Genomic DNA, 21,463 nt, shown 5'->3' with positions numbered 1-21,463 from the left:
TCTAGTTTGGATATTAGTTTCCAACATTGACCAACGACAATAAGCTCTGAATGAACTCAAAGCTCGCGTAGTGCCCGCGAATTGGGTGTTATGATCGAGCCTGAATGTCAATGTTCTCGCCCCCATTGGGTTCAGACGTCGAAGAAATGATACTTTGAGACCTGGGCAGATTCGACACTTTGGACACAAAGTTTTGATTTTGATTTGAGCCTGGATAGCATGGAAACGAACAAAGTCAGAGCTATATCCAGTCAGTTCAGCTGACACATACAACACATTCTCCCCAAAACCGCAATGTGACCTGAGTGGTATTATAACCCTCGCCCCAACGACCAGACATAGAGAGAAGCTGGTCTGCAGGTCTTGTTTTTCTGGTTTTTATTCCTGATGCAACCTTGAGTAACCATTGTTAGACCATAATTCTGGAAAGGTTCTCGGTGGAATTCATATCGGTCGGAACTCCGCTCAGGTCTTCCCAAACTTGACCATCATATTACCACAAGAGGTCCTCTTATAGATTAAATATGCAAAAATCAACGCAAATATAAGAAAGAAGCTATGGGCCGGAGGTCAGGCCTAGAGACTTGATTCACAAATTTGTGTGAGAAGTGGCCGTCCAGTTGCGTTCTAAGAGCATTAGGAAACCTTGACGATACCAATAACACACCCCATGACCACAACTATTAATTGCATAAGAATTAATATGAGGGGGGGGGGGGGACAAGATTTCAATTGTATTGCTAGGAGACATTGATTTAAATGTTCATCTGTGTCTTGGCAATCCAATTTAATAGTACAGCATCTCGCCTTATCCCCTCTGAAGCTCAAATGCAACTCTTTGCTACCTTCAACTTAGATTTGGGGTTTTAACAGTTTCCTTCGGCCCGCTGAATTGGTAGAAATTTTGTTATTCAATGGAATCCCTAGTCACATTTCATGGTCACTAGCTACAACCTGCAATGCCATCAGAGGCAATTGTTCTTCGATGAAAATCATCACATCCTCATTATCATCTCGCTACGCTATCTATCATCGCTACATATATACATGCCATTATTCCTCAACGTGCTTAATGCCGTTGTGAGTAAGAACGGGCTCATCACGGTCCAGGTCGTACATCTTGTCCTCATCCTGGTCGTAGTGGCGGAAAATGATGTAGAAGACGATTCCAGTGACGAACGAAGAGCAACCGACACCAGTGTACATCCAGAGGTACTTGGGGTTGACGGCGACGGAAACCAGGGCCTCGGAGATGGCAGCACCGAAAGCGTTGGTGAAGAGGTACAGAGACTGCACAAAGGACTTCATGGTAGGGGGAGCCTTAGTGTAAGCATACTCGAGACCAGTAACAGAGATGAAAATCTCAGAGATACCAATGAAGATGTAGGCAGGAGTCTGAATGGCGATGTGGACATTGTTGGGCAGCTCAGTCTCGCCGTCCTTTCCAGCAGGACACTCTCCGGGGTACTCGTAGCAGGGTCCAGCGCTATAGATGAGATGCTGGACGATGGCAGCGTAGGCAAGACACAGAGCGGCGAACCAGAAGCCAATGGTAATTCGCATAATGGGCTTAAGCTCGATGCCAGCCTTTCGAAGGATGGGGTAAACGATCTTGTCGAGGACGGGGGTGAAGACCAAGATGGAGATGGGGTCGAAGTTCTGCATAAAGTCGTTGGGCATGCCATGGCCCTGCATCTGGCCGGCCTGGGTGACAAAGTTGGTAGAGAACTGGCCGTAGCAAACCCAGAAGATGGGGTCTTGACAAGGTTAGATGGAACAAATCGAAGCACGGTCAAGAAACTTACAGAAGACAAAGACCTTGCAGGCTCGGAGGGCACGCTTGAGCTCGTCGATGAAGTGATCGTTCCAGGGGACAACCTGGGTCTTTCCGTGCTCAGCGCGCCAGGAAGGCTTGGCAGCATCCATGTTGCGCTCCTTGATCATCATGCCAAGGGCCTTGAAGGCGTCGGTGATGACGGATCCCTGGGGAGGACGGTTGACATAAGTCTTGCGGCGCCAGACGAGGACGAGAATTCCGACGTTGAACATGCAGAAGCACATCAGGTAGGCAGTCCAGAATCCCTTGTACTTCTCCATGAAGGGGGTAGCCATCAGAGACAGAGCACCGACGTTGATGCACCAATAGAAGATCATGTAGATACGCTGGTAGGTGATGGCGGGATCAATGACGACACGCTCTCCATTCTTTTCCGTCTTGATGGCCATTCTGCGTCGTTGATATTGGTCGGCAATCAGGGGGGCAATGTTGGACTTGATACCACCGGTTCCAAGACCGATGACGATAATGGCGACGATGTATCCAGCCTTTCCAGCGCCGTGATCCATTGCTGCAGGGAGCGAGGTTGTCCATAGGATGACGAGACCGACCCAGTAGAAGCCGCAGAACAACAGGATAGTCTTGTACTTGCCGAGATACTGATCGGCGATGATGGCACCAAGAATGGGGGTAACTATAAAAATTAGCAACGATGAGTTGTAGGCATTGCTGAATACTCACCATAGCAGAACCACTGGAAGAACAGGTTGAGACCGGTAGCAGCCTGATCGGTCATTCCAAGACCCTTGGGTCCATCTGCACCAGTCTTGCTGTGGCTGATGTAGTTCTGGAACAGACCCTGAGCACCATAGTAGGTGAACCGCTCAGTGAGCTCCACCACGGCAATGAGGAAAGCCGATGCAGGGAGGTTCTCGCCTACACGGCGAAGAGTAGCCCTCTCATGGTCGTTGGGTTCCTCGCCATCAGGGGTAGTTCCATACTCGGGGTCAGACTCAGGAGCAGTCTCGGGCTCAACCTTCTTCTCAATATCATGCGGGGCGATGTAGCCGCCAGCAAGATCCTTTTCGCCATTAGGCTTAGGCACTCGCTCACCGAACTCCTCGTGGAGTCTAGTTAGACGATGTCAGCAGGGGGCTTCTCCAGAGGTTGGTACGAGCTTGACACATACTGGGCGGCCATGTCCTCGTGATTCGTTGCCATATTGCGATTGGGGTACACTGTGCATTAACGGGGAAGCGTGAGATGGAGGAGGAAAGACGGGGAAGGGGGAAATCATAGGGTAATAAAAACAGCGGAAAGTCTGGAGATATTTGACGTCTGGAACCGAAGCCGTCCATGCCATCGCCACACGGAGGTCGCCCTTTGCCCAAGACGGGAAGCCCATCCGAACGAGCGAGGGAGCCATCACGACAGGAACCTTTGTTAGCAGGAGGGGAGGAACCTTTGTAAACGGGCCGTATATGGCTGGAGAAGGGCCACTTTTCGACGGCGATGGCTTCAGGTCTTGGCCAATCGCTTGGCGTGCGGCTCCAAAGGATTCCGCAAATTTTCCAGAACATCACCACACCCGCAATGCCGAGGACCCGAGCCTCGTACGAGACATGGTGCGGCTCTATGACTGGAGGGAGCCGGCTTCGCTCCCCACAAAAGTCCGAGGAGATGGGGGAATAGCACGGAGGTGACGGGGCTGGAGATACGCGATAGCCGCGCCTCGGACACGCCGCGGTCGGTCTGTTTTTTTTCCTTCATCGGAGCGATATTTTGCTATGAGAGTGAGTCAAGCTTGAATGAATCATACAAAGGCGATATCGCCTTGTTCTCGATTTGCGTGATCTTTGTCAGTTCAGATGCCGCACCTCGTGATGTCATGAGATCACCAACCTCTTCCCCATATGTGGCTACAGCTTCCGAAAGCGTTCTAGATTCGATTTCCCCCTTGATCGTTTCAACGTGCAACCACCCACTGGCGCTAGGCTAGGGAAATGGCGCTTCCACGGGTCGTAACGTAGCACCTGGGATCGCCAACACAACATCCTATTTCCGAGCGTCAAGCTACCCACAACTTGGTCAAAAGGGGACTTCCGCGTGCTCCGAGCATGACGGGTATCTGACGCTTGGTTAATTGTAAGCATCTTAACTGGGAAGGTCCTTGATTGCCCACTCTCGAATTACCTCAGTGAGATAGAGTAGATTAGCAATAGCCAATTCGAGAGGCTCTCTAGCCAAACAGAGCTTTAACGTTTGTCATTCAATGTCTTCAACTATCCAACTTTTCGACCCGCAAAGGAAACTGCTAATTTGGCCACCACGAGTCGTATGTGGCGATACGAGACATCAGCCAAAGACGCATTTTCTGTAAGCTGATCTTATCTGTGGCCACTTTCTAACGCCACGGAATGACATTTCGGAACATGTCGCTGGTGCGCTAGGGAATTGCCTGGGAGGATTCAGCCACTTGCCGACGGTCATTGCCGTTACGGGAGGTTTATGAAGCATCACATAATTTTTTCAGGTACGATAAGGAGGCAGTTTCTGATAAGAACACGCATGACTCTTGCTACCTATGTTGTATCTAGATGGCCTGGCCATATTCACATTCAAACAAAGTTTTACTTTCTTCCAGGGGCGCTTGCGACAGACGCGTCTACACTTGAGCCTCCTTGGCATCTACCCGCCCCTTGTCAGAGCCGCAAGCCACCAGAGGCTGTTCAAGGACCTGAATATCGCCTCGGTATCTCATGCGACCAGTCAAACCGGGCTAATGCACGCCTGGCGCTCCTCGGTATCCGGGGTACCGGGTGCAAGCCCCCGGATGCACTTCATCGTCGCCTCCTTTGATCTCTGGGGTTACGAGTCCACATGCCAGAGAGAGCACCAAACGGTTCGTGCATCAAGCCAATGAGCGGCCTCAACCATCATGGAGCCCGAACGTGGTGTCTCTGGGGTCCCCGGGTGGCGTGTGAATTGCTTCTTGTTTTGGCTGGGGCTCGGCAACGCGGCACGGAGAACCTTGTAGAGTAAGCCCAGGCTCTTGCTGGATTTGGAAGCTGGTATTGAAATGAAGATTCCCATGCAGCTTTCCTATCTGTGATCGGCAAAAGTTATGCGAGTTTGTGAGACCGAAGGTAAGCGCTCTTCAGCCGAGGGACTTCTGGATGCTTGGTAAGGGGGTTACTTTAAGGTGCAGAGCAGGGATATTGATCAGCGACTTTCCAGGAGAGATATTGGGGAGATTGTTCCTTCTCTTGGAACATTCAAGTCTATTATTTGTCAAACATTGGCCGTATAGGGAAGTTGAATGTGGTTGCCAGCGTGAGATATTCCCACCTTGCTGAGACAACATGACTGTCTTTGATGTGGCCACATGGCATTTGACCATGACATACGGATCAAATACACATGTTAACTGACATGTCAGTTTGTTTCTTCATTTCTACGCCAAATTGATCGTTGTTCTTTTTGAATGTCAGAATCGGGTGATGTTGTTGTCGCCCACGCTCCCCACGCTCCCAATGCGTCTCATGACCTCAACATGCGATAACTGTTGAAAGGGTTGTGCAAGTCAGAGTATGTCCACAACGTCGGGTTTTTGCTTTCTTTCTCATGATTGAAAATTGATGTTGACAGAATGGCAGTGTTGTTGTTGCATCGGTTTCTCGCCCCAGGACAACATTCACATCCTCTTGGACTCCCGCCGCCCAACTGGCTGAACCGTCATCTACGCCGCAACACCCCATTTAAGTCACTCAACACTTCAACAAGTCACTTAGAACGTGACTTCGACTCTTTAGATAATGATTTGGCGTGTTACCTGGTGGAAACCATGCCACTCAAAACAAGTCAGCGCAAACATGTTTACTGGTGACATTGTGGAAATCGCCTCAATCTCTTCGACTTTTTCGTCCCAAATGCACCCTTACACCTCGAATCTCTTCACCATAAACAGCTATGTACCTTATCACACCTCCTGCCAAGATGCACCCTCGGTTGTTAGTCGATATCCCCATTATCGGAAGGATTTACCCCGCATCTTGATCGTCTTCGGCTAGACCAATCATCAAGCCAAGAGCTCGATAACGGTATCAACGGTATCTCGATCATGCAGCGTCCTAGATACCGGCCTCTTTCTCGGATGCACGTCCTCATCCGAGACGCCATAAGCTGATAATTTGCCGTCTTAACCATGGCTGGCTCTACCAAGGCAAAGCTGCGTACCAAGACGGGATGCCTCACATGTAAGTCTTGCTTGAACCTCTCTTGCGTGGCGACTCTGACTCGCATTGACCAGGCCGACAACGTCGTAAGAAATGCGACGAAAAGTCACCTGTCTGCGGTAACTGCGCCTCTGTCGCGCGCGAATGTCAATGGCCGTCATCAAAAGATATGATCGACCGCCGTCACATATCCCACGACAGGTCGCGATACAGGGAATCTCGATCCAAGTCTCCGTGTCAACAATCACCAAAGCCACTTGACCTTGAGCTGGCACGAACCGAGTCTCCCGAAAGTCCTTGTAGTCCAGCTCATTCCGATGTCTCTGTCTGCCTTCACTCCGAAGTAGCCATCTCTCACAGCGTCATCTCCCGAGACCTGGAGACCTGTCTGTCTCATCACTTTGCCAACAAATACTACTCCCTTCTCCTACTACCCAGCTCTCATCCGGGGTTCCACGATGGATGGCTTGCCGAGATAAAGGAGCTCATGGTAAATCATAAGAGCCTTTACTACTCCGTCTTGGCATTGGCTGCGTCGCATATTTACCTGATAGATGGCTCCTGGTGCATGCACGACCTCACGTTGAGGTACTACTCTAATGCGCTGACCGAGCTTGCGCAACTGGTGGCCAACGTGTCAGAGTTTGAGAATCACAACGGGCTGCTAATGTCTGTCATGCTGCTCTACATTCATGGGGTAAGTTGGCCTAGTTCATCAAATTAGCTGAAGCTCAAGATTAACTAACCCATCACAGTCGATGAGCTGGGACACTGATATCGATGTCCCGCAACACATCAGTGCAGCATCGCGTATCATCACACTGCGCCTTTTGAACCGCCCCGTGGGGATTGGCCGGTTATTCGATCGGCTGGCGGTCGAGAGCGTCATGTACCACACCTTCTCCATCACGACTGGCCTCTGGTCTGAAACGGAGAGAGTGAGCTATGATTTTGACCCTGAGTTTTGGGATCGAGCCGAGAAGTTACTAGATCGATCTTTGTTCTTTCCAGGCGCACCCAGGGGTCTGAACAGTCCGGTACTCGGTGTACCAGTGTCCTTGTTTAGAATAGCCCTGTTTCTTCGACGATATTTCTCAAACGGATGTCCGCGGTCAGCCGAATTTGAGCGACTGCAAGGCGAAGTCACTTCATGGGAGGCACTCTTACTTGACGACAAGGAGCTTCGCTCTGGGTCTGTTGGCGAAACAGAAAACTTGACCTCACGGGAACGGTATTTCAGAGACGTGAGCTACTTGTTTGCCCTCGCGGCCTCCTTGCTACTGGAACAGGCGTCACAGCATGGGACAACAACTCCTCCGTTGATGGTACCCAGCAACTGCTGGCAGATTCAGCTGACCAGGAAAATCCTGCGGCAACATGTGGGTGACGACGGATGGGCAAAGTGTTTTATAGGGAACTGGCCTATATATACGCTCGGACTCTTCATGGAGTCCAAGGCAGATCGAACAATAGTTCGAGCAGAGCTTAAACGGCGATGGGAGTTGACGAGGTTTGTCCAAGCGGCCCGGTTTGGTCGTGACTTGGAGGAAGCATGGACATGATCTGCTCAGAACGGAGCAACAACTACCCCGAAGTAACAATTAATTTTGAATGTTCTTGATGCAACCTGGCGTTGAGATGTTGCCATCACACGCGTTTTTGGGGATTTCTCGTGGCCATCGTAAGCGCGTAGGGGACCGCGTCGCGATGGTTGTTTTGTTGCCTGCCTACCTACCCTACAACAAGAAGGGGGAAATGCCAGCTTTGACTTGCAATGCCCCAGCATGGCTTTGGGACTGACTGACTAATTAGAATACTATGTGTCCTTGTGAACTTTGGCCTTGAGGATTTCCGAGGTCCAGTCGGGGCACAAACTACCTGTTCTCTTGGTGAGCCATCGAACTCCTCGCTGCCCCGACTTTTTATTTTTCACTGCATTTTTAACGCGCGCTGAGAAGTTGTTCAACATGTGATCAAGACACCTGTCAACGTTTACAGGAATGATCAGCACTGACAGCTGCAAGCGCAGGGGGCCTCTTTTGCACCAAGTGCAAAACTGGCCAAGGTCGAGTGACGAAGATGCCAGCAGCTTCAACTGCAAGCAACAGCGTATTCTCAGGGACATGGAGCATCATCAAACACCACCTTGCTTGTTGCTCGATACACCACGTACAAATGACATCTGGCCTTATTTTGTCACTGAAAGGTCAAAACGCGATGCGAACTAGCGGCATTGTTTTTGGCATGTCGAATTAATGGTCTAGATTAATATGTATAGTATGTATGAGTCGCTGGCTTCTCAGTAAAATCACGATTTTTGCCAATCAAGTACGCCTCGCCATTCCCATGATGCATTCTTTGGTCATCAAACATCCCCGTAGCTCCCTTACATAAACAACATGGCAGCGGCCATGGCGGCGACGAGACCAACCATGCTGGTCGCGGCCTTGGACCCAGCGGAATCATCATCGCTAGAGCTGGAGTCAGAGCCAGACTCGGAGTCGGAGCCGGAGCCGGATCCGCTGGAGCCCTTGCCACTGGAGCCCGAGCCCGTGCCCGAGCCCGAACCAGAGCCAGAGCCAGAGCCGCCGGATCCGCTGCCGCCGGAGCTGGAGCCCAGGCCATTCTCGTTGGCAACCTGGACATTGTTGACAGTCAGGGGCGCAGGTGTCTTGCCACACTTCTGGGTGACGTCGATCTTGGGCTGGGGGTCCGAGGACTGGAGGCCGGTACTGCTGACATCCTGCCACTTGCCGTCGGTGGTCTCGAGAGGCTCGTCGTAGACGGTCTGACCGTTCAGCTTCATCTGGAGGTTACAGTCGGTCTTGCGGCCACGTCGTCGGAGCTTGGCGCTGTTCGAGCCAGAGGGTTCTCCGACAAAGATTGAGGCGACAATGTGGATCTTCTCGCCCTCGTCGAAGTCGTCGTCGGTGTCGACCGAAACGCTGAAAGTGGCTTCGCCATCAACGGGGGCGCTCAGCTTGCTGCACATGCTAGGTTAGTCTACCGTGGTATCCTCAATCGTTTGTACAACTTACACAGCAGGCTTGCCCTCAACCTCGACGATCTCGGCATTTTCGCTGACGGTCGCGTTCTTCAGATCGGCCTTGACGACGGCAGAGGTGGCGGTAGGTACTGAGCTCTCGGTCTTTGTAGCGCCGGTCTCTTCTTCTTCGGTGGCAGTGCCAGTTGGTTCGCCGGTAGCGGTAGCGGAATCGTCATCGTCGGCGGTAGCGGAGGCTATTTGACGGTCTTGTTAGCAAATGATGCAACCAAGCGATGCATCATGTCTTCATACCTTCTTCCGCTGTCCCTGTCGCCTCGGGAGCTTCTGTGGGCTCGCTGTCGTCGTTGGTGGCAGTGACTCCCGCTGAAGGCTCCTCCTCGGCAGCTGTGGGTTCCTCGGTCGATCCAGTAGCAGCAGGCTCCGATTCTTGGGGCGCAGCGGCAGATTCCGCGGGCTCTTCGGTGTCGGCGGTGGGCTCGGGGGAGCTGTTGTCTTGTGTGGGTTCCGCGACGGGAGCAGCTGCTGAAGGCTCCTCGGCGGCGGGCTCTGAAGGGTTCTGGGGGGCAACGGCGCTTGGCTGCTCCTCAACAGGCTCAACGGCTGTCTGCGCCAGGCCGTGTCCGACCAACAGGCCCAGGAGAAGGCTTTGAGCAAAGCGCATATCGGGCGGCGGTGATTAAGTGGTGATTAGAGTAGAAGCAAATATGACGTTGTAAAGCTGTAAATGGTAAATAGAATCGAATACACTGGAATTTCGAACGCGCAAAAGAGCTGGACCCTTGAACAGCTTGGCCATGGTTTGTTTATATAGGCACCAAGCAAGCTCCCTCCCTTCTTCTCGGGGACCACTCAAGGCCGGGGCTGAGGGGACCCGGTGGACACTTTCAGGTGGTGGCACTGCTCGTGGCTGGGCAGTTCTAGGCCCTGGCGCTTGGGGGAATAGTTCCAGACAGAGGTCAGCCACTGGACCTTAGCGCCGGCTTTTCAAGGCCCGGGGCAGTGCTTCTTTGCTGGAGCCAATGGCCTCCTGTGACATAAATAGCTGCCGAGGCCCGTTGACCCGGACAAGTCCGTTTGACGTGTGAGACAGGGGCGTTCCCTTCCAACGGATCACTCGTTGCTCGTTACAGGAGAGACTGGTTACACAGGCAGTTCTAGTTATGCCAGACACTGACCTGACATTTCATGCAAATGAGCGAGCAGCTAAGCTTAATCCCCTTCCGGAACAGTGACAGAACCCTCCCTGCCAGGGCTGAAGATGGCTTCACTAGTTTCGACGCCACACCAAGCCGCCATATGAGCAGCTGAAATGCTAACCAGCGCCATGGAAGGCTCCCTTCCAATCGACTTTTGGTCATTCTCGTCCCTGTGGTCATGCACATTTCCACAAACCGGCTTGACCGCCCCACCCCCTGCAAGACACATTGGCCGTTGCTCTGGCTGGGCACACGAGCCATCTCGTATTTTCCAGGCATGTTTACGCAGGTCGACTCGCCGCTGTTGCTCCACGTAAATCTCGTCAAATCGAGCCCCATCATGCAATTCTCGTCAAGGGAGAGGCGAGTACGATAAAATACCACTATTGCCGGCCTCATATTCCCGTGTCAAATCACCACTTTTCTCCTGTTGTTTACCAACAAAACACTCGCTATTCTTGCATCAGATTTTACGCATGCAAGCCGAGATACCCACTAATCTTGCCTCTTGTCAATCTTGGGCAAACACAACCAGGAAGCCAACATGATACCCGTTATAACCATGACCGTGGGTTGCAGTACTTGCACGCTGGCCAACTGAGCCAACACACCGACAGAGAAAGGTAGAAGCGCCGCGCCACATCCTCCCATTGCAGTAGCAAACCCAATCACTCTAACCTTGAGGTGTTCTGGGAGGAGTTTGCTAGCCACAATGACCACTCCCGGATAGAGAGGCCCAAGGAAAAAGCCTTGGAGAGCGACGACGATGGCGGAAACAAGGAAGCGAGGGACGAGCACAAACACCAGCCCCAAGCCAAGAGCAGTCGTAATGTACACCTGCACAAGCCATCCTGTCAGCAACAGGCAACCAACTCAAGAAAACAAACTCACCGTCAGCGCAATCTTGACGCCTAGCCGCGGAGTCGCAAAACCCAGCACGATTCGCCCAAGGGCTAGTCCAAGCCAAAACCATGTGGCTGTCAGACCGCTCTCAAACGCCTCGCCTCCTCGTGCCGTTGCCATAAACAGCACGATCCAGCCACCCAAGGCATTCTCGATGCCCACGTAGCAAAACATCAAGAAGGCGCAAAGCCACGATACTCGAGCAGCTGGCATCCGGAAAAGGGCGGCGGTCAGCGTATTCTCGCGCTCTGCTTCGGTCTCGTTGGGCGTGCCCCGGTGGCCATGGTCAGTGGCATTCCAGAATGACCATGTGAGGCTGGCGAGCTCTATGATGGACATGCCGAGCTGGGCCGTTAGCTTGGACAATGACCACGGCAACATCACCTACCATGACGTAGAAGAAGGAATACCAAGGCATATGCGCCTTGGTTATCATTATCGTCGCAATAAGAGGACTCAGCATAGCTCCGAAAGCATAAAATGCGCCCGTAAAACTGAGAATTCTCGTAGAGTTGGCCAGAGTGCTGATCCATCCATTGAGTGCCGAGTCGAACAGACCATGGCCGAAGCCCGCGACGATAAATGCCATGACCGTCACCATGTATGGCGGATGAAACACTATGGTGAGATGAGAGGCGATATGACAGCCGGCGCATAGCATGGGGATGCCACGCAGACCTAGCTTCTGGTGAAAGTAGTCGTTGAGGGTTGCTGAGGCGATGTAGCCCGCGAATCGGGAGAGGAAGACGATGGACAAGACAACATAGTCGACACCATAGTCTTCTTCAATCTAGCAATATTGTTAGCGAGGTGATACAGATGTCTGCGTGGGTAGGGGCAAATACATAAGGGATGAGTGCCTATTGGTTGCGTTCGTTAGCGAAAGTCTTGAGCAGACGATATTCGGTGATCTTACTCCGTATACAACATCATTCGCTCCCATAACCAAGAAGCCCCAAGAGCACGCTGCGACTCGGAAGACGTTGATTTTGGGGTCGTTCCATTTCTGCGTCACTTCGACGACATTCTGCGATTGGCCGGACTCAAAGATGCCATTCTGGGCCAACGTGCGTCGTGAACTACCAAAGCTGGGGCGTTCCTCCGCTGGAACATCATGCCTCAGAGGCGGAAAACGCGCCCGAGACTCGATGGGAGCCAGCTCAATTGTCTCACACGAGCGTGTCGCCATGACTGTTGGTATCACGAGGTTATTGCGTATCCTCGCTGGAGTTGAGTTGAGAATTCGCGGAGAAGGCAACTCTCCACAGAACGAGTCCACGTGGGGTTTGAGAATGGTTTTAATGACTAATGGATGAAAGAAAGAATCTCACCTGATCCCCCTGTAACGAATCCTGGTCTCTTGGGTGACTGGATACGGGTCTTGGCATCGTTTGAGGCCGATGTGGAGCGTCATTACAATTTCCTGATTAGGTATCTGTAGGAGAAAGAAGTCCCAAGCATGAAGAGATGAAAATATGATCATACGTCGGAACTGTCTGGTTTACCACTGACTAATGGCTTGGTCTAGAGTTGTGCAGCGTCGAAGACAACGACTACAATGGAGAATGTCGGTGTTGCCTAATCGCTGAAAAGCAAATGATGGACGAAGTAAATCAGTTGTGGTACATCTACTAGACATGCTATCTAGCACTGATACCCGACTACCGAGTGAGCAACGGCGAGAGAGGAAGCGAGAGTTTACTGGGAATACAAGATCTCGGGCAAGGAAGCAAGTCTCAATCAAAATAGCCTACATCTCCATGCGCTCCTAGACCACGAACATGTGCTCTAGGTGTTCGTCCTCTCAGCACGACTTCAGTTTCCCTTCTTGCCAGGGGTCACCCTCAACCCAAGGTCATGGTCCGACACAATTCGAAGTGGGCATCGGGGCCTATTCGCCCTCTCCTCAAGCATCTTCCTATTCTTCTCCTTGTTAGCCTCTCCGAACCTCCGTTGCTCATCCGTCAGCGGCAGTGGTGGTGGCAGCAGGCTCTTATCGGGGTGGAACCACTGCTCTTGTGGAACGCCTCGGCCGTCGACGCCGCGAAACTTGGTCTCGTTTTCCGGGTTGAAAGGCATGCGGTCGAGAAGAGCCTTGATCTGGCGTGGCGAGAAGGGGACAGCGTCAACAACCTCACGGTCGGCCGTGAGGGAGCGGAAAATGCCATCTGTGCCCAGGGACACGACGCCGTGGAGAGTGAGGTCATGTTTGGTGTTCTTGAGAAGCTTGCTCAGCTCGAGCTGGTCATTGGCGGTGTCGAATGGGTAGAGACTCTGGTCGAAAGTGCTGGTTCTCTTGACGGCCTGCTCAGAAGCCTGGCCGGAAGCGCATCCCTTCTCGACAGGCTGCTCAGCAGCCTGGGTTTCGGACTGCATGATTGTGCAACTTGATGATAAACTTAATAATGGGACTTGGTATGATAAAACAGATGAATGTTGGTGAGTTCAACAGAGGTGCGGCAGCTTAGAGTGTTATATAGGGATTTACAACCAACATCGTTGATGCTGAATCAGCTAGCAAACAGGGGTGCAATCGAATTAAATCCTAGCTCTGGATGGTGATCCTTTCAAGCTGAGGTGTATTAGCGAGGGTCTCCCCCGCCCTCCTTCGAGGTTGATCATCCTTCTACCCCCTAGGCAGCAACGTTGTTGGTTGTTGGACAAGGTGACCGAAATGGGCCTTGTGCCTTGTGGCGAACCAGGCGAACTGCTTGGGGGCTAAGAACAGGAAGATGACTCCTCCCCAAACACTGTAAATGGCAAGGTGAGTCATTTCTTGTTAGGAACTGGGAAAAGTGTCTGCACTGCCGCGTTTTGTGGCCCTGACTCTGATCTTCACCATTGTGTTCGAAGTCGTGTTTTTCCTGTTGTAGATGATTCTCTCTCTCAATAAGAAGATAATTGGCTGAACAGCCAATGTTGAAATATTCGAGGTCACAGAGGTTTGCCGTTGCCTTTTCTATCATAGGGTCTCATTCTTGTCAGCGTCTTCAGCACTCGCTTTGCTGATCAGCATGTTTGACTTTCACCATCATTCCATCAACTGGCTTGATTGTCACTTGTAGCATCTAAAAAGAGTTAGCTGCTTAAACCGCCTTGAAGTGCCTGCAAAGCTTGACTCACAGGATATAGCTCTGACTTGACCTTGTACCGATCCTTGTCGTTTAGAATAGGCTGCCCATTATCATCCAAGTCGAGTTCGCCTAGATCAACTTTGACAAAGTCAAACTGACGCGCAACAATGGCAATGATGACACGGGCCTCAATATTCGCAAGCTCTTGGCCGATGCAGTTGCGCGGGCCTCGTTCAAACGGTCTCCAAGCACCAGGTGTAAATCCCCATGTGCTAGTGTCGCCAAGCCATCGTTCTGGGACGAAATCGTCAGCCGAGGCGCCGTAGACGACTGGGTCACGGTGAATAATGTGCTGGCAGTTGTATATGATGGTGCCGTCCAAGCAGACTTCCTCTCCCGTCGATGTACGGACTGTGAATCCAGACCCAGGTTCTGCATAGCGACCAGTTCCTGCCGGAGGGTGTATTCGGAGAACCTCTTTGATAACTGCTGACACATATGACATGCGGCGAACAAGATCATCCCCGTTGGCGTATAGCTTGGATCTCACAACGGACGGGTCCGGATCAGGACCGAACAGTTCGTCCAGTTCAGCACGAACCACTTTTTGAACTCGGGGACTCCGAGATAGCTCATAAAAGGTCCAAGAGAGGAGGATGCTGGCTGTATCGTGACCGGCGAAGAAGAAGCTCTTCATTTGATCCGAAGTATGGCTGAGAAGCTCAGGAGTGAGATCGTCGATGTCCTGGAAACTCAGAGAAAGGATGCTGCGCGACTTGTCTCCTCCGCCAGTTCTTTGATGCTCCTCGAACTTGCGACGCACGATATCTCGTAGCATCTCATCAACTTGCCCAGCCAGCCGGCGGCGCTTGGCTCCCAAGCTGGGGGCTAGCCACCAGGGCAGATTATGTCTGCTCGAGTAGGTACTTAACAGTTCCATGAATAGGCGGATGACCTGACTCTGACTAGATTGATCAATGCTCTGAGCTCCAAGGTCTTCGTTCATGGCGACAGCACTGATAACATCAACCGTGAGGTTGACTATCAAGGACAATAAGGAAAACTGTTCGCCTGAACGGGCGTGATCCTCGAGGCGATTGATAAACGGCTTAGTTTTGTCCAAGATGCAGGGGAGGAGTGTCATCAATTGGTTCGGCGCAAAGCCAGGCGCAAATCGCTTCCGAAGTTTCCTCCAGTCCTCGCCCTAGAAAGTGTCACAATGGGAGTGGATGATTCATCATGGACGAACCTTACCTCTGCACTGATGAGAGATGATGGGCCAAGTAGATGTATAATATCCTTCATGGTAGGCGTCTTTGGTGTGCTCCATGGGAATAGAGTCGAAGACTTGGAAACTTGTTCAGCAATATCATGGCTCGTGATGAGAGCCACGGGCTTTGAGACGGGTCGCATGTCAACAAAGATCAACGGCGGCCTTCCAAGTTTCTCGTACATCTCTGCAAAGATGAGATCTGCCAGGAATTCGTGTCGGATGCTGTTGAGCAAGGGAATGCTGTTGTACCTGGATGCCTATCTCTTTGTGCATGTTTGGAGATCTCATCGTACACGAGCATATGCCCCCATATCAAGGAGGGTGGCAGTTGCGGAAGATGCGCGTACTGCTTCAACCGTTTGAAGCGTAACTTGGCGATGAGGTACGTAATGAGTAGCGACACGGCCGCAAGTATGAAGGGCTTGAGGACCATGGCGGCCTGGACATTGATGTGTCAGTCGGTCAAGATGGAGGAGAAGAGAAAAGCGCAGTCTATACATGTAAGCTCGGTTAAGAAGACAAAGCAAACATTGAGCCATGTCGCGAAGCTGACCCCATCTGGACTGTCAGCGTTACGCTAGAGGGATCGCGGCGCAGCGAGGTGGCGAGCCAGCCAATACGGGCGCTGTGAACCAGCGAGGCCTGATAAATTAGCGGCCTGTACCCCCTGTCGTGTTGTCGCTAAAATATTTCCTCTTTCGCTGCTCGAGACTCTTGACGCCGATGATTAGAATGGGTGAAGAGTTTTGTTGCGATAGTCAATTAACTGAAAGATTGCCGGTATCGTGGGTTGGTTCTGATACCCTCTTTAATGTCACCTTAGAGAGAATTAAAGCGCAAAGTATACACAACGAACGTGAACTGAGCCCGTTCGGCTGCTCGTCAACAAAGGTGTTCCTGCATAAGGGTGTCCCTATGCCTGTGCCAAAATAGCTGCCTATCTCCAAATAAACGTACCGAGAGGAAGGAAAGAGTCAATTATAGAGGATGGAAATGAAGGTAGGAATAAAACTGTATGATGATGCTCTGCTGAGGAGAAGATCCCGGGGCCAAGTGCTCAAGCACTCCCCTCGTTCCCCCCATCCCTGGCCCTGCCAAGACATTCCGACACCCAAGGTCACTGATTCGAATCCTGAACTCGTGAAATGCAAAAGAAAAACCTTGACGTTGTCATTGTGCTTCCTGCAAATATAAGACACATTTTTTTTTACAATTGAAAACTCCTGAAGCACATTCTTCTCGCCAAGCGTCTTCGACGAGACTGAGCTATGATGCTCACGTTATCTGTCTCCCTTAACAGCACTCTCTGAGAGCCACCTCCATTTTCTGAAATTATGCCACGTGTTTGAATAGCATACAGTCGTTCCGAAATTGTGCGATCCGTTACAAGTTGGTTCGATCGACACGAGTGTCGCCTCATCTATTAGCCGTGATGGATTACCTGGCTCACTAGCAATACCCGTTTGACGATGATAGCACAGGTGAGGCGGTCAGCAACAAGACACAGTATCAAGCATGGCATGCTGTGCCCCTGTATGGTACCGCAATATCACTGGAGGACCCATGAGCTGTCCATCTTTGGCTGAGTGACCTGAGCAACGTTGTTTTGTTACGTCGAAGTACCGGTACCACAAAACCCTAGGAGGGGACTGTGCGGAATTGAGACCACCTGTTAGCCGAAGGGGGTTTCGTCACGATCAGATTCGTTCATCTGATTCAAGATCGCCTGGACCTCGCCCCAATCTCTCTTCATGCATATGCAGGGACGGGCCGTATCGTCGCCCACCAAGCTGAACCGAGCCACGTCATTTATGATAGAGCTTCGTATTCAGCCGCTGATGACGCTGTCTCTTTTTGAGCGGTGGGAATCGTGTACAGTATGCACATAGGTACAAATGCATGATGAATATCAAGCCCACCATGATCTCCTACACTCTAGAGCATAGGATGAAGTCGGACAATGAAGCTTAGCAAAGTCAGCGTGATATCCCCTTGAACAAGTCCGTACTATATTTGTAAGGAAGCCTGTTAGACACTCGTTTTCTTGCGTAGTCCCATCATTCGGAATGCCCAAGCCGAAGTTGCGCGAATTTGGAATTGGCCATGCCCAAAGCCACCTGGTTTCTGTGTCTCAGTGTTGCAGGGCGAGGAAAGGTTTCACCCGCTCAGTCCATCGAATCAGTGGCGAAGACATGAAGCCAGAGACACCTTCCCCTCTTTTGAGGGCTTTCACTTGTCCAGCAGCTGGAGCTTCCCGTCTGACATCTCCACTCTCCCCTCAGCTTCGCCATCTGGCCTCCACCTCTTGTCTCACACCTGATAAGTAGTTTTGCCCGCCTCCTTCTGTCGGTAGTTGATATTGGTGGTTGCCAAGATGCAGAGGGCATGAAGGGGTGGTTACACTAGGGACGCTGGATTTCAGGCGTGCAACCGTGGAGGTTGTGCCAGTCTTTCCGCAAGATGAGAGCGGAGAGAAAACTTGGAAATAGAGAAGCCTAGTCTGTGGAAAGTCCTTGACGTAAGGTAGTAGACGAGAGGCGGATAGCAGTATAAATACCCCTAGCGTCCCCTGGAAATGACCATCTTCATCACAGCACAGCTTCTTCCCCCAACAAACTTGAGACATTCAGAAACACCATGGAATCTCTTCCCAGACCCTTTACCATCACTGTCGACGGCCAGAAGGTCGCACCTCCAGTTGAAAATGGCGACGATCGCATTCATGCCACAACTGGCAACGATGCAGCCATCTTCACTCTTAATGACTGTCATCTCCAGTCTAATGGTTGGTTCCTAGGCCGCTTCCAGGTCGAGGATCGGAGCCTTTTGCCCAAGCGTGTTTACTGGTTCAAGGCTGGACAAGAGGATTCCATCCAACCAGTTTTTGCTGTGGAGGAGGGGGACTCGGTTGTTCTGAAATTCGCAGGTACGTATGTTGGAGACTTTGTGCGGTTCTGTACGTTGACTTTGAACTCTCCAGGATCGCCTCTCGTGGCTATCGACACTCGCCTCTTTGCAACCCTTCTTGACCGTATGTTATCACACAGAGTGTGGTTGTTTAGGAGCTAACCGCAATGATAGAACCCCAACAGAAGGTCGAGATCAATTACCAGTAGTTGGTCATTGACCTTCTACCCAGACTACTGTCCGACTCATCCGCATGTCCATTGATGCTGCCCAAGTGGATTCTGAGATGAGACATTGGTGCCAGTGGAAGCTGGCTTCGCTCGCGTCATGGGATTTCTCATCGAGACAAAGCAGTGACATTACCTTAAGTTGCTATGTCCTGAAATGGAAATCCTGCTTGGCTTTTGTCGTTCCCCCAGCCAGACTGTACTTTCCAAGTCCATGACATTTCTTCATCAAATAGGCCCCGCGATTGTGATGCCAGGGCTTTCCACCATACCAGCAATGTGTGAAGACAACGATAGAGATCTAGCAATATAGTTGTAGGCTCACATTCTACAAAGCCGGCACTAATAGATGCGTAGGAGCGAGATTGTGGATGATGTCTGGATAAAGCTCAATTATACAATTGTAATTAAACGCCTTTGGAAAGCGCTCCAGGTCAATTTGTGTTGCCTAAGGGTGCCTATTCCTCGATCATATCCTGTCTCTAATGCCTGGGCCCTTCGAGACGAGTGGTACCCGATTCGTCGAAACCTTTCAGTACTTGTGCCATCCGGCACAACCATCAGTCCCGAGAACATCAAGTAGGCAGCTGGTGGTATAGCCCGCAGCATCCAAATAAGCCAGATGGATATAGGCTCCCCTTTCTCAAGCTCTGGGTCCGTGGCATCTAGGTCTTTCTCATCGATCACCTCCCACCACCTAGTTGTCACTATCATTATCCGACGCTGCTGACCAGGCGACTTTGCACTGAGGATTGCTGGCGCAACCCAACCCAGCAACGTGAGATAGGCGGATCCGATGGGACCGTGCTTGGCCTGAGGAAACCGTGGTATGACCTGACAGTCAAGAATATCTACCATACTGGTGTAATCTTGATGCTCTTCAGACCAAAAGATAGGCCCATCCACAGCTGCCCACGACCAAGATGGAGCGCGATATGTTGCAGGCCGTGGCTGGATAGGGGACGACCTCACTCGATTCCAACAAAGGTTGTGGGCGATTGTGGCTTCAAACAATCCTGCCACGAATGAAGTGTGATTTACTCTCGCAAGCTCTTCGCCAACAGCTGAGATTGCAGAAAGTCGATCCATGGGACTTGTCAAGCCGCGGGATAAGTAAGAGCTAAGAAGGTCTTTCCAAAACAGCTCCCAAGATGTTGAAGCTATCGCAGCCCGACCCAGGGAGAAGCTCAGCATGGTCACATCGAAGGGGCCTAGCTCAGTCTGCTCTAGGCATAGCCCGCCGTCGCTGGCTCTTGTCTCTTTACAGAACCAGTGCAACTGTTGAGAAGAGTAGTATAAGATCCTAGGAGACAGTACGTGCTCTTGCAAAGTCCATGCTCTGCTATTGATAGGGTCCGGGGCCCAGTCTCGGTATGGGTATCCGGACTGGTGAAGGAGTAGAAAGACTGTACCCAATTTACCATCGGGACATGTTAAAGAAAACTTGAACTTTGGCTTGCTTTGCACATGGGCTTGACGAGTATTCAAAAACCCATCGCGATAACACGATGAGCTCGCTGCTGAGATGGTGACTGTTGTTCCTTGATATATGTCGGCCATCTTGTTGATCTCTCTCGCAACATCCTCTGGATCATCTTGGATGATGCACAAGGAATCGATCCAGAGATAGTATATGCCGAGACGGACTGATACTTCGATGGCATCCACGATGGTCCCGGGAAGGGTTTTGATGTCGATATGAGTCTCATGTTGCGTGAGTCGTGCTTTGATCAGCTTGAAAGGCTGATCGCCACCCCAGCAGTAGCTCAATGTCGCATAGGGACATCTGTTTCGAACCGTAGTAACCCGGAGGCTTGTGCAGATATTGTCCTGTGCGCTGAGCTCTAGAAGTCTCATCGGCATGCGTTGAGCGGCCGACTCATGGCATGCATTGTGATTTGTTCGGCACTGATGAAGCCACTCTGTCGCCTTTGAATAGCTTCTTTCTGACCCGGGCGATAGATTGGGCAACCTTCGATGCACCAATTCGCTCGCTGGATCATCTATATGAGTGCACACATGCATCAGCATTTCAGGCCGCACGGTTCCTGATATCAGTGAGATTATACCTTGGACACTGCATAGGAGATATTTGGAGAGAAACCGATCATAAAAGCCTCGTTTCGTGCCATCGTCGCTTATGTTTTCGTAACCGAAGACGAGTGAGCTGAGGCCGAATTCCAGGTTATAGGAAATTTCTACCCCAAACTTGGTGTCAGGGTTGGGGTCAGTGATATCTGAAAGTTCCTCATCGTCTACGAGACTGCTGAAAAATATACAACCGCGGCTTGCACGGTCAATGACGTCCTGTGCTGTGATGCCTGGGTAAAAGACCAGCTGACCGTCAGACTCAGTTAAGGTAGCAGAAGGCAAGGCCTGGCGTAGGTTGGCAACGACATCCTCACATAGAGGGCATGAGTGCGCTTCAGTCAGATCTTGGCTCATTCTGCCCAGCCATTCAGTAGTTCTGCAGCAGTATGTTTCAAGTCGACGATGCAATGTTGTCTCGATGATGAGGAGAAAGGTGACAATCAGGCAGCATTTCGGTTGAGCTTGGCATGGATTATGTAATGTGGTCTCCGAGATGCAGCTATGTGCAGAAGTGAAAGGGATGAACAATGTTCTTTTTAACACAATTTATTATGATTCAGGGGCAAAAATTTATGAGCGTCCTCGTTTGTTGTATCGTTCCTCTTTCGGGTGGCTAGAATTGTGCTCTTGCTTTGCGATATGAAAGTCACGGCAAGGCGACATCTTGAGCAGCGAGTGGCTAGCGATAATAGCTGGGACAGTATGCAAAAAGAAAGAAAGAGCAAAAAAAAGAGTGTTGAGTAGCACCTACTCGCTTCGATCGAGTGCTGATT

The 21,463-nt window shown here is 51.2% G+C and overlaps 6 protein-coding genes and 1 pseudogene across 7 annotated transcripts, besides 1 other annotated feature; 2 read left to right on the top strand and 5 right to left on the bottom strand.

Annotated features, from left to right (window-relative positions):
- Positions 1–1,053: 1,053 nt before the first annotated feature.
- Positions 1,054–2,998, bottom strand: NCS57_01404300 (uncharacterized protein; the record flags this gene model as incomplete). Its single annotated transcript, XM_053063659.1, has 4 exons — positions 1,054–1,757; positions 1,806–2,471; positions 2,519–2,907; positions 2,967–2,998. The coding sequence occupies 4 exons, from the start codon at positions 2,996–2,998 to the stop codon at positions 1,054–1,056; spliced, it is 1,791 nt and encodes a 596-aa protein (XP_052906992.1).
- Positions 2,999–5,981: 2,983 nt separating this feature from the next.
- On the top strand, positions 5,982–7,574 carry NCS57_01404200 (uncharacterized protein; the record flags this gene model as incomplete). Its single annotated transcript, XM_053063658.1, has 3 exons — positions 5,982–6,033; positions 6,087–6,709; positions 6,768–7,574. 3 exons carry the CDS (start codon positions 5,982–5,984, stop codon positions 7,572–7,574), a joined length of 1,482 nt encoding a protein of 493 aa, XP_052906991.1.
- Positions 7,575–8,398: 824 nt separating this feature from the next.
- NCS57_01404100 (uncharacterized protein) lies at positions 8,399–9,680 on the bottom strand (the record flags this gene model as incomplete). The annotated part of the gene is made up of 3 exons (XM_053063657.1): positions 8,399–8,996; positions 9,051–9,252; positions 9,311–9,680. The coding sequence occupies 3 exons, from the start codon at positions 9,678–9,680 to the stop codon at positions 8,399–8,401; spliced, it is 1,170 nt and encodes a 389-aa protein (XP_052906990.1).
- A 1,030-nt stretch (positions 9,681–10,710) lies between these two features.
- NCS57_01404000 (MFS domain-containing protein) lies at positions 10,711–12,307 on the bottom strand (the record flags this gene model as incomplete). Its single annotated transcript, XM_053063656.1, has 5 exons — positions 10,711–11,052; positions 11,107–11,463; positions 11,507–11,908; positions 11,964–11,978; positions 12,035–12,307. The coding sequence occupies 5 exons, from the start codon at positions 12,305–12,307 to the stop codon at positions 10,711–10,713; spliced, it is 1,389 nt and encodes a 462-aa protein (XP_052906989.1).
- A 626-nt stretch (positions 12,308–12,933) lies between these two features.
- On the bottom strand, positions 12,934–13,512 carry NCS57_01403900 (uncharacterized protein; the record flags this gene model as incomplete). Its single annotated transcript, XM_053063655.1, has 1 exon — positions 12,934–13,512. Exon 1 carries the CDS (start codon positions 13,492–13,494, stop codon positions 12,934–12,936), a length of 561 nt encoding a protein of 186 aa, XP_052906988.1. The 5' UTR covers positions 13,495–13,512.
- Positions 13,513–14,196: 684 nt separating this feature from the next.
- NCS57_01403800 lies at positions 14,197–15,904 on the bottom strand (annotated as a pseudogene). Its single transcript has 3 exons — positions 15,813–15,904; positions 15,447–15,687; positions 14,197–15,396 (listed from the first exon to the last, which is right to left on the bottom strand).
- Positions 14,197–15,904: a sequence feature.
- Positions 15,905–18,072: 2,168 nt separating this feature from the next.
- NCS57_01403700 (uncharacterized protein) lies at positions 18,073–18,581 on the top strand (the record flags this gene model as incomplete). The annotated part of the gene is made up of 3 exons (XM_053063654.1): positions 18,073–18,391; positions 18,446–18,496; positions 18,547–18,581. The coding sequence occupies exons 1-3, from the start codon at positions 18,103–18,105 to the stop codon at positions 18,579–18,581; spliced, it is 375 nt and encodes a 124-aa protein (XP_052906987.1). The 5' UTR covers positions 18,073–18,102.
- Positions 18,582–21,463: the final 2,882 nt, after the last annotated feature.

Source organism: Fusarium keratoplasticum, chromosome 12, assembly GCF_025433545.1.
Source record: "Fusarium keratoplasticum isolate Fu6.1 chromosome 12, whole genome shotgun sequence".
NCBI classification, from domain to species: Eukaryota; Fungi; Ascomycota; class Sordariomycetes; order Hypocreales; family Nectriaceae; genus Fusarium; species Fusarium keratoplasticum.
The sequence above is the reverse complement of the archived record's forward strand: the minus strand, read 5'-3'. Positions and strand labels throughout refer to the sequence as shown.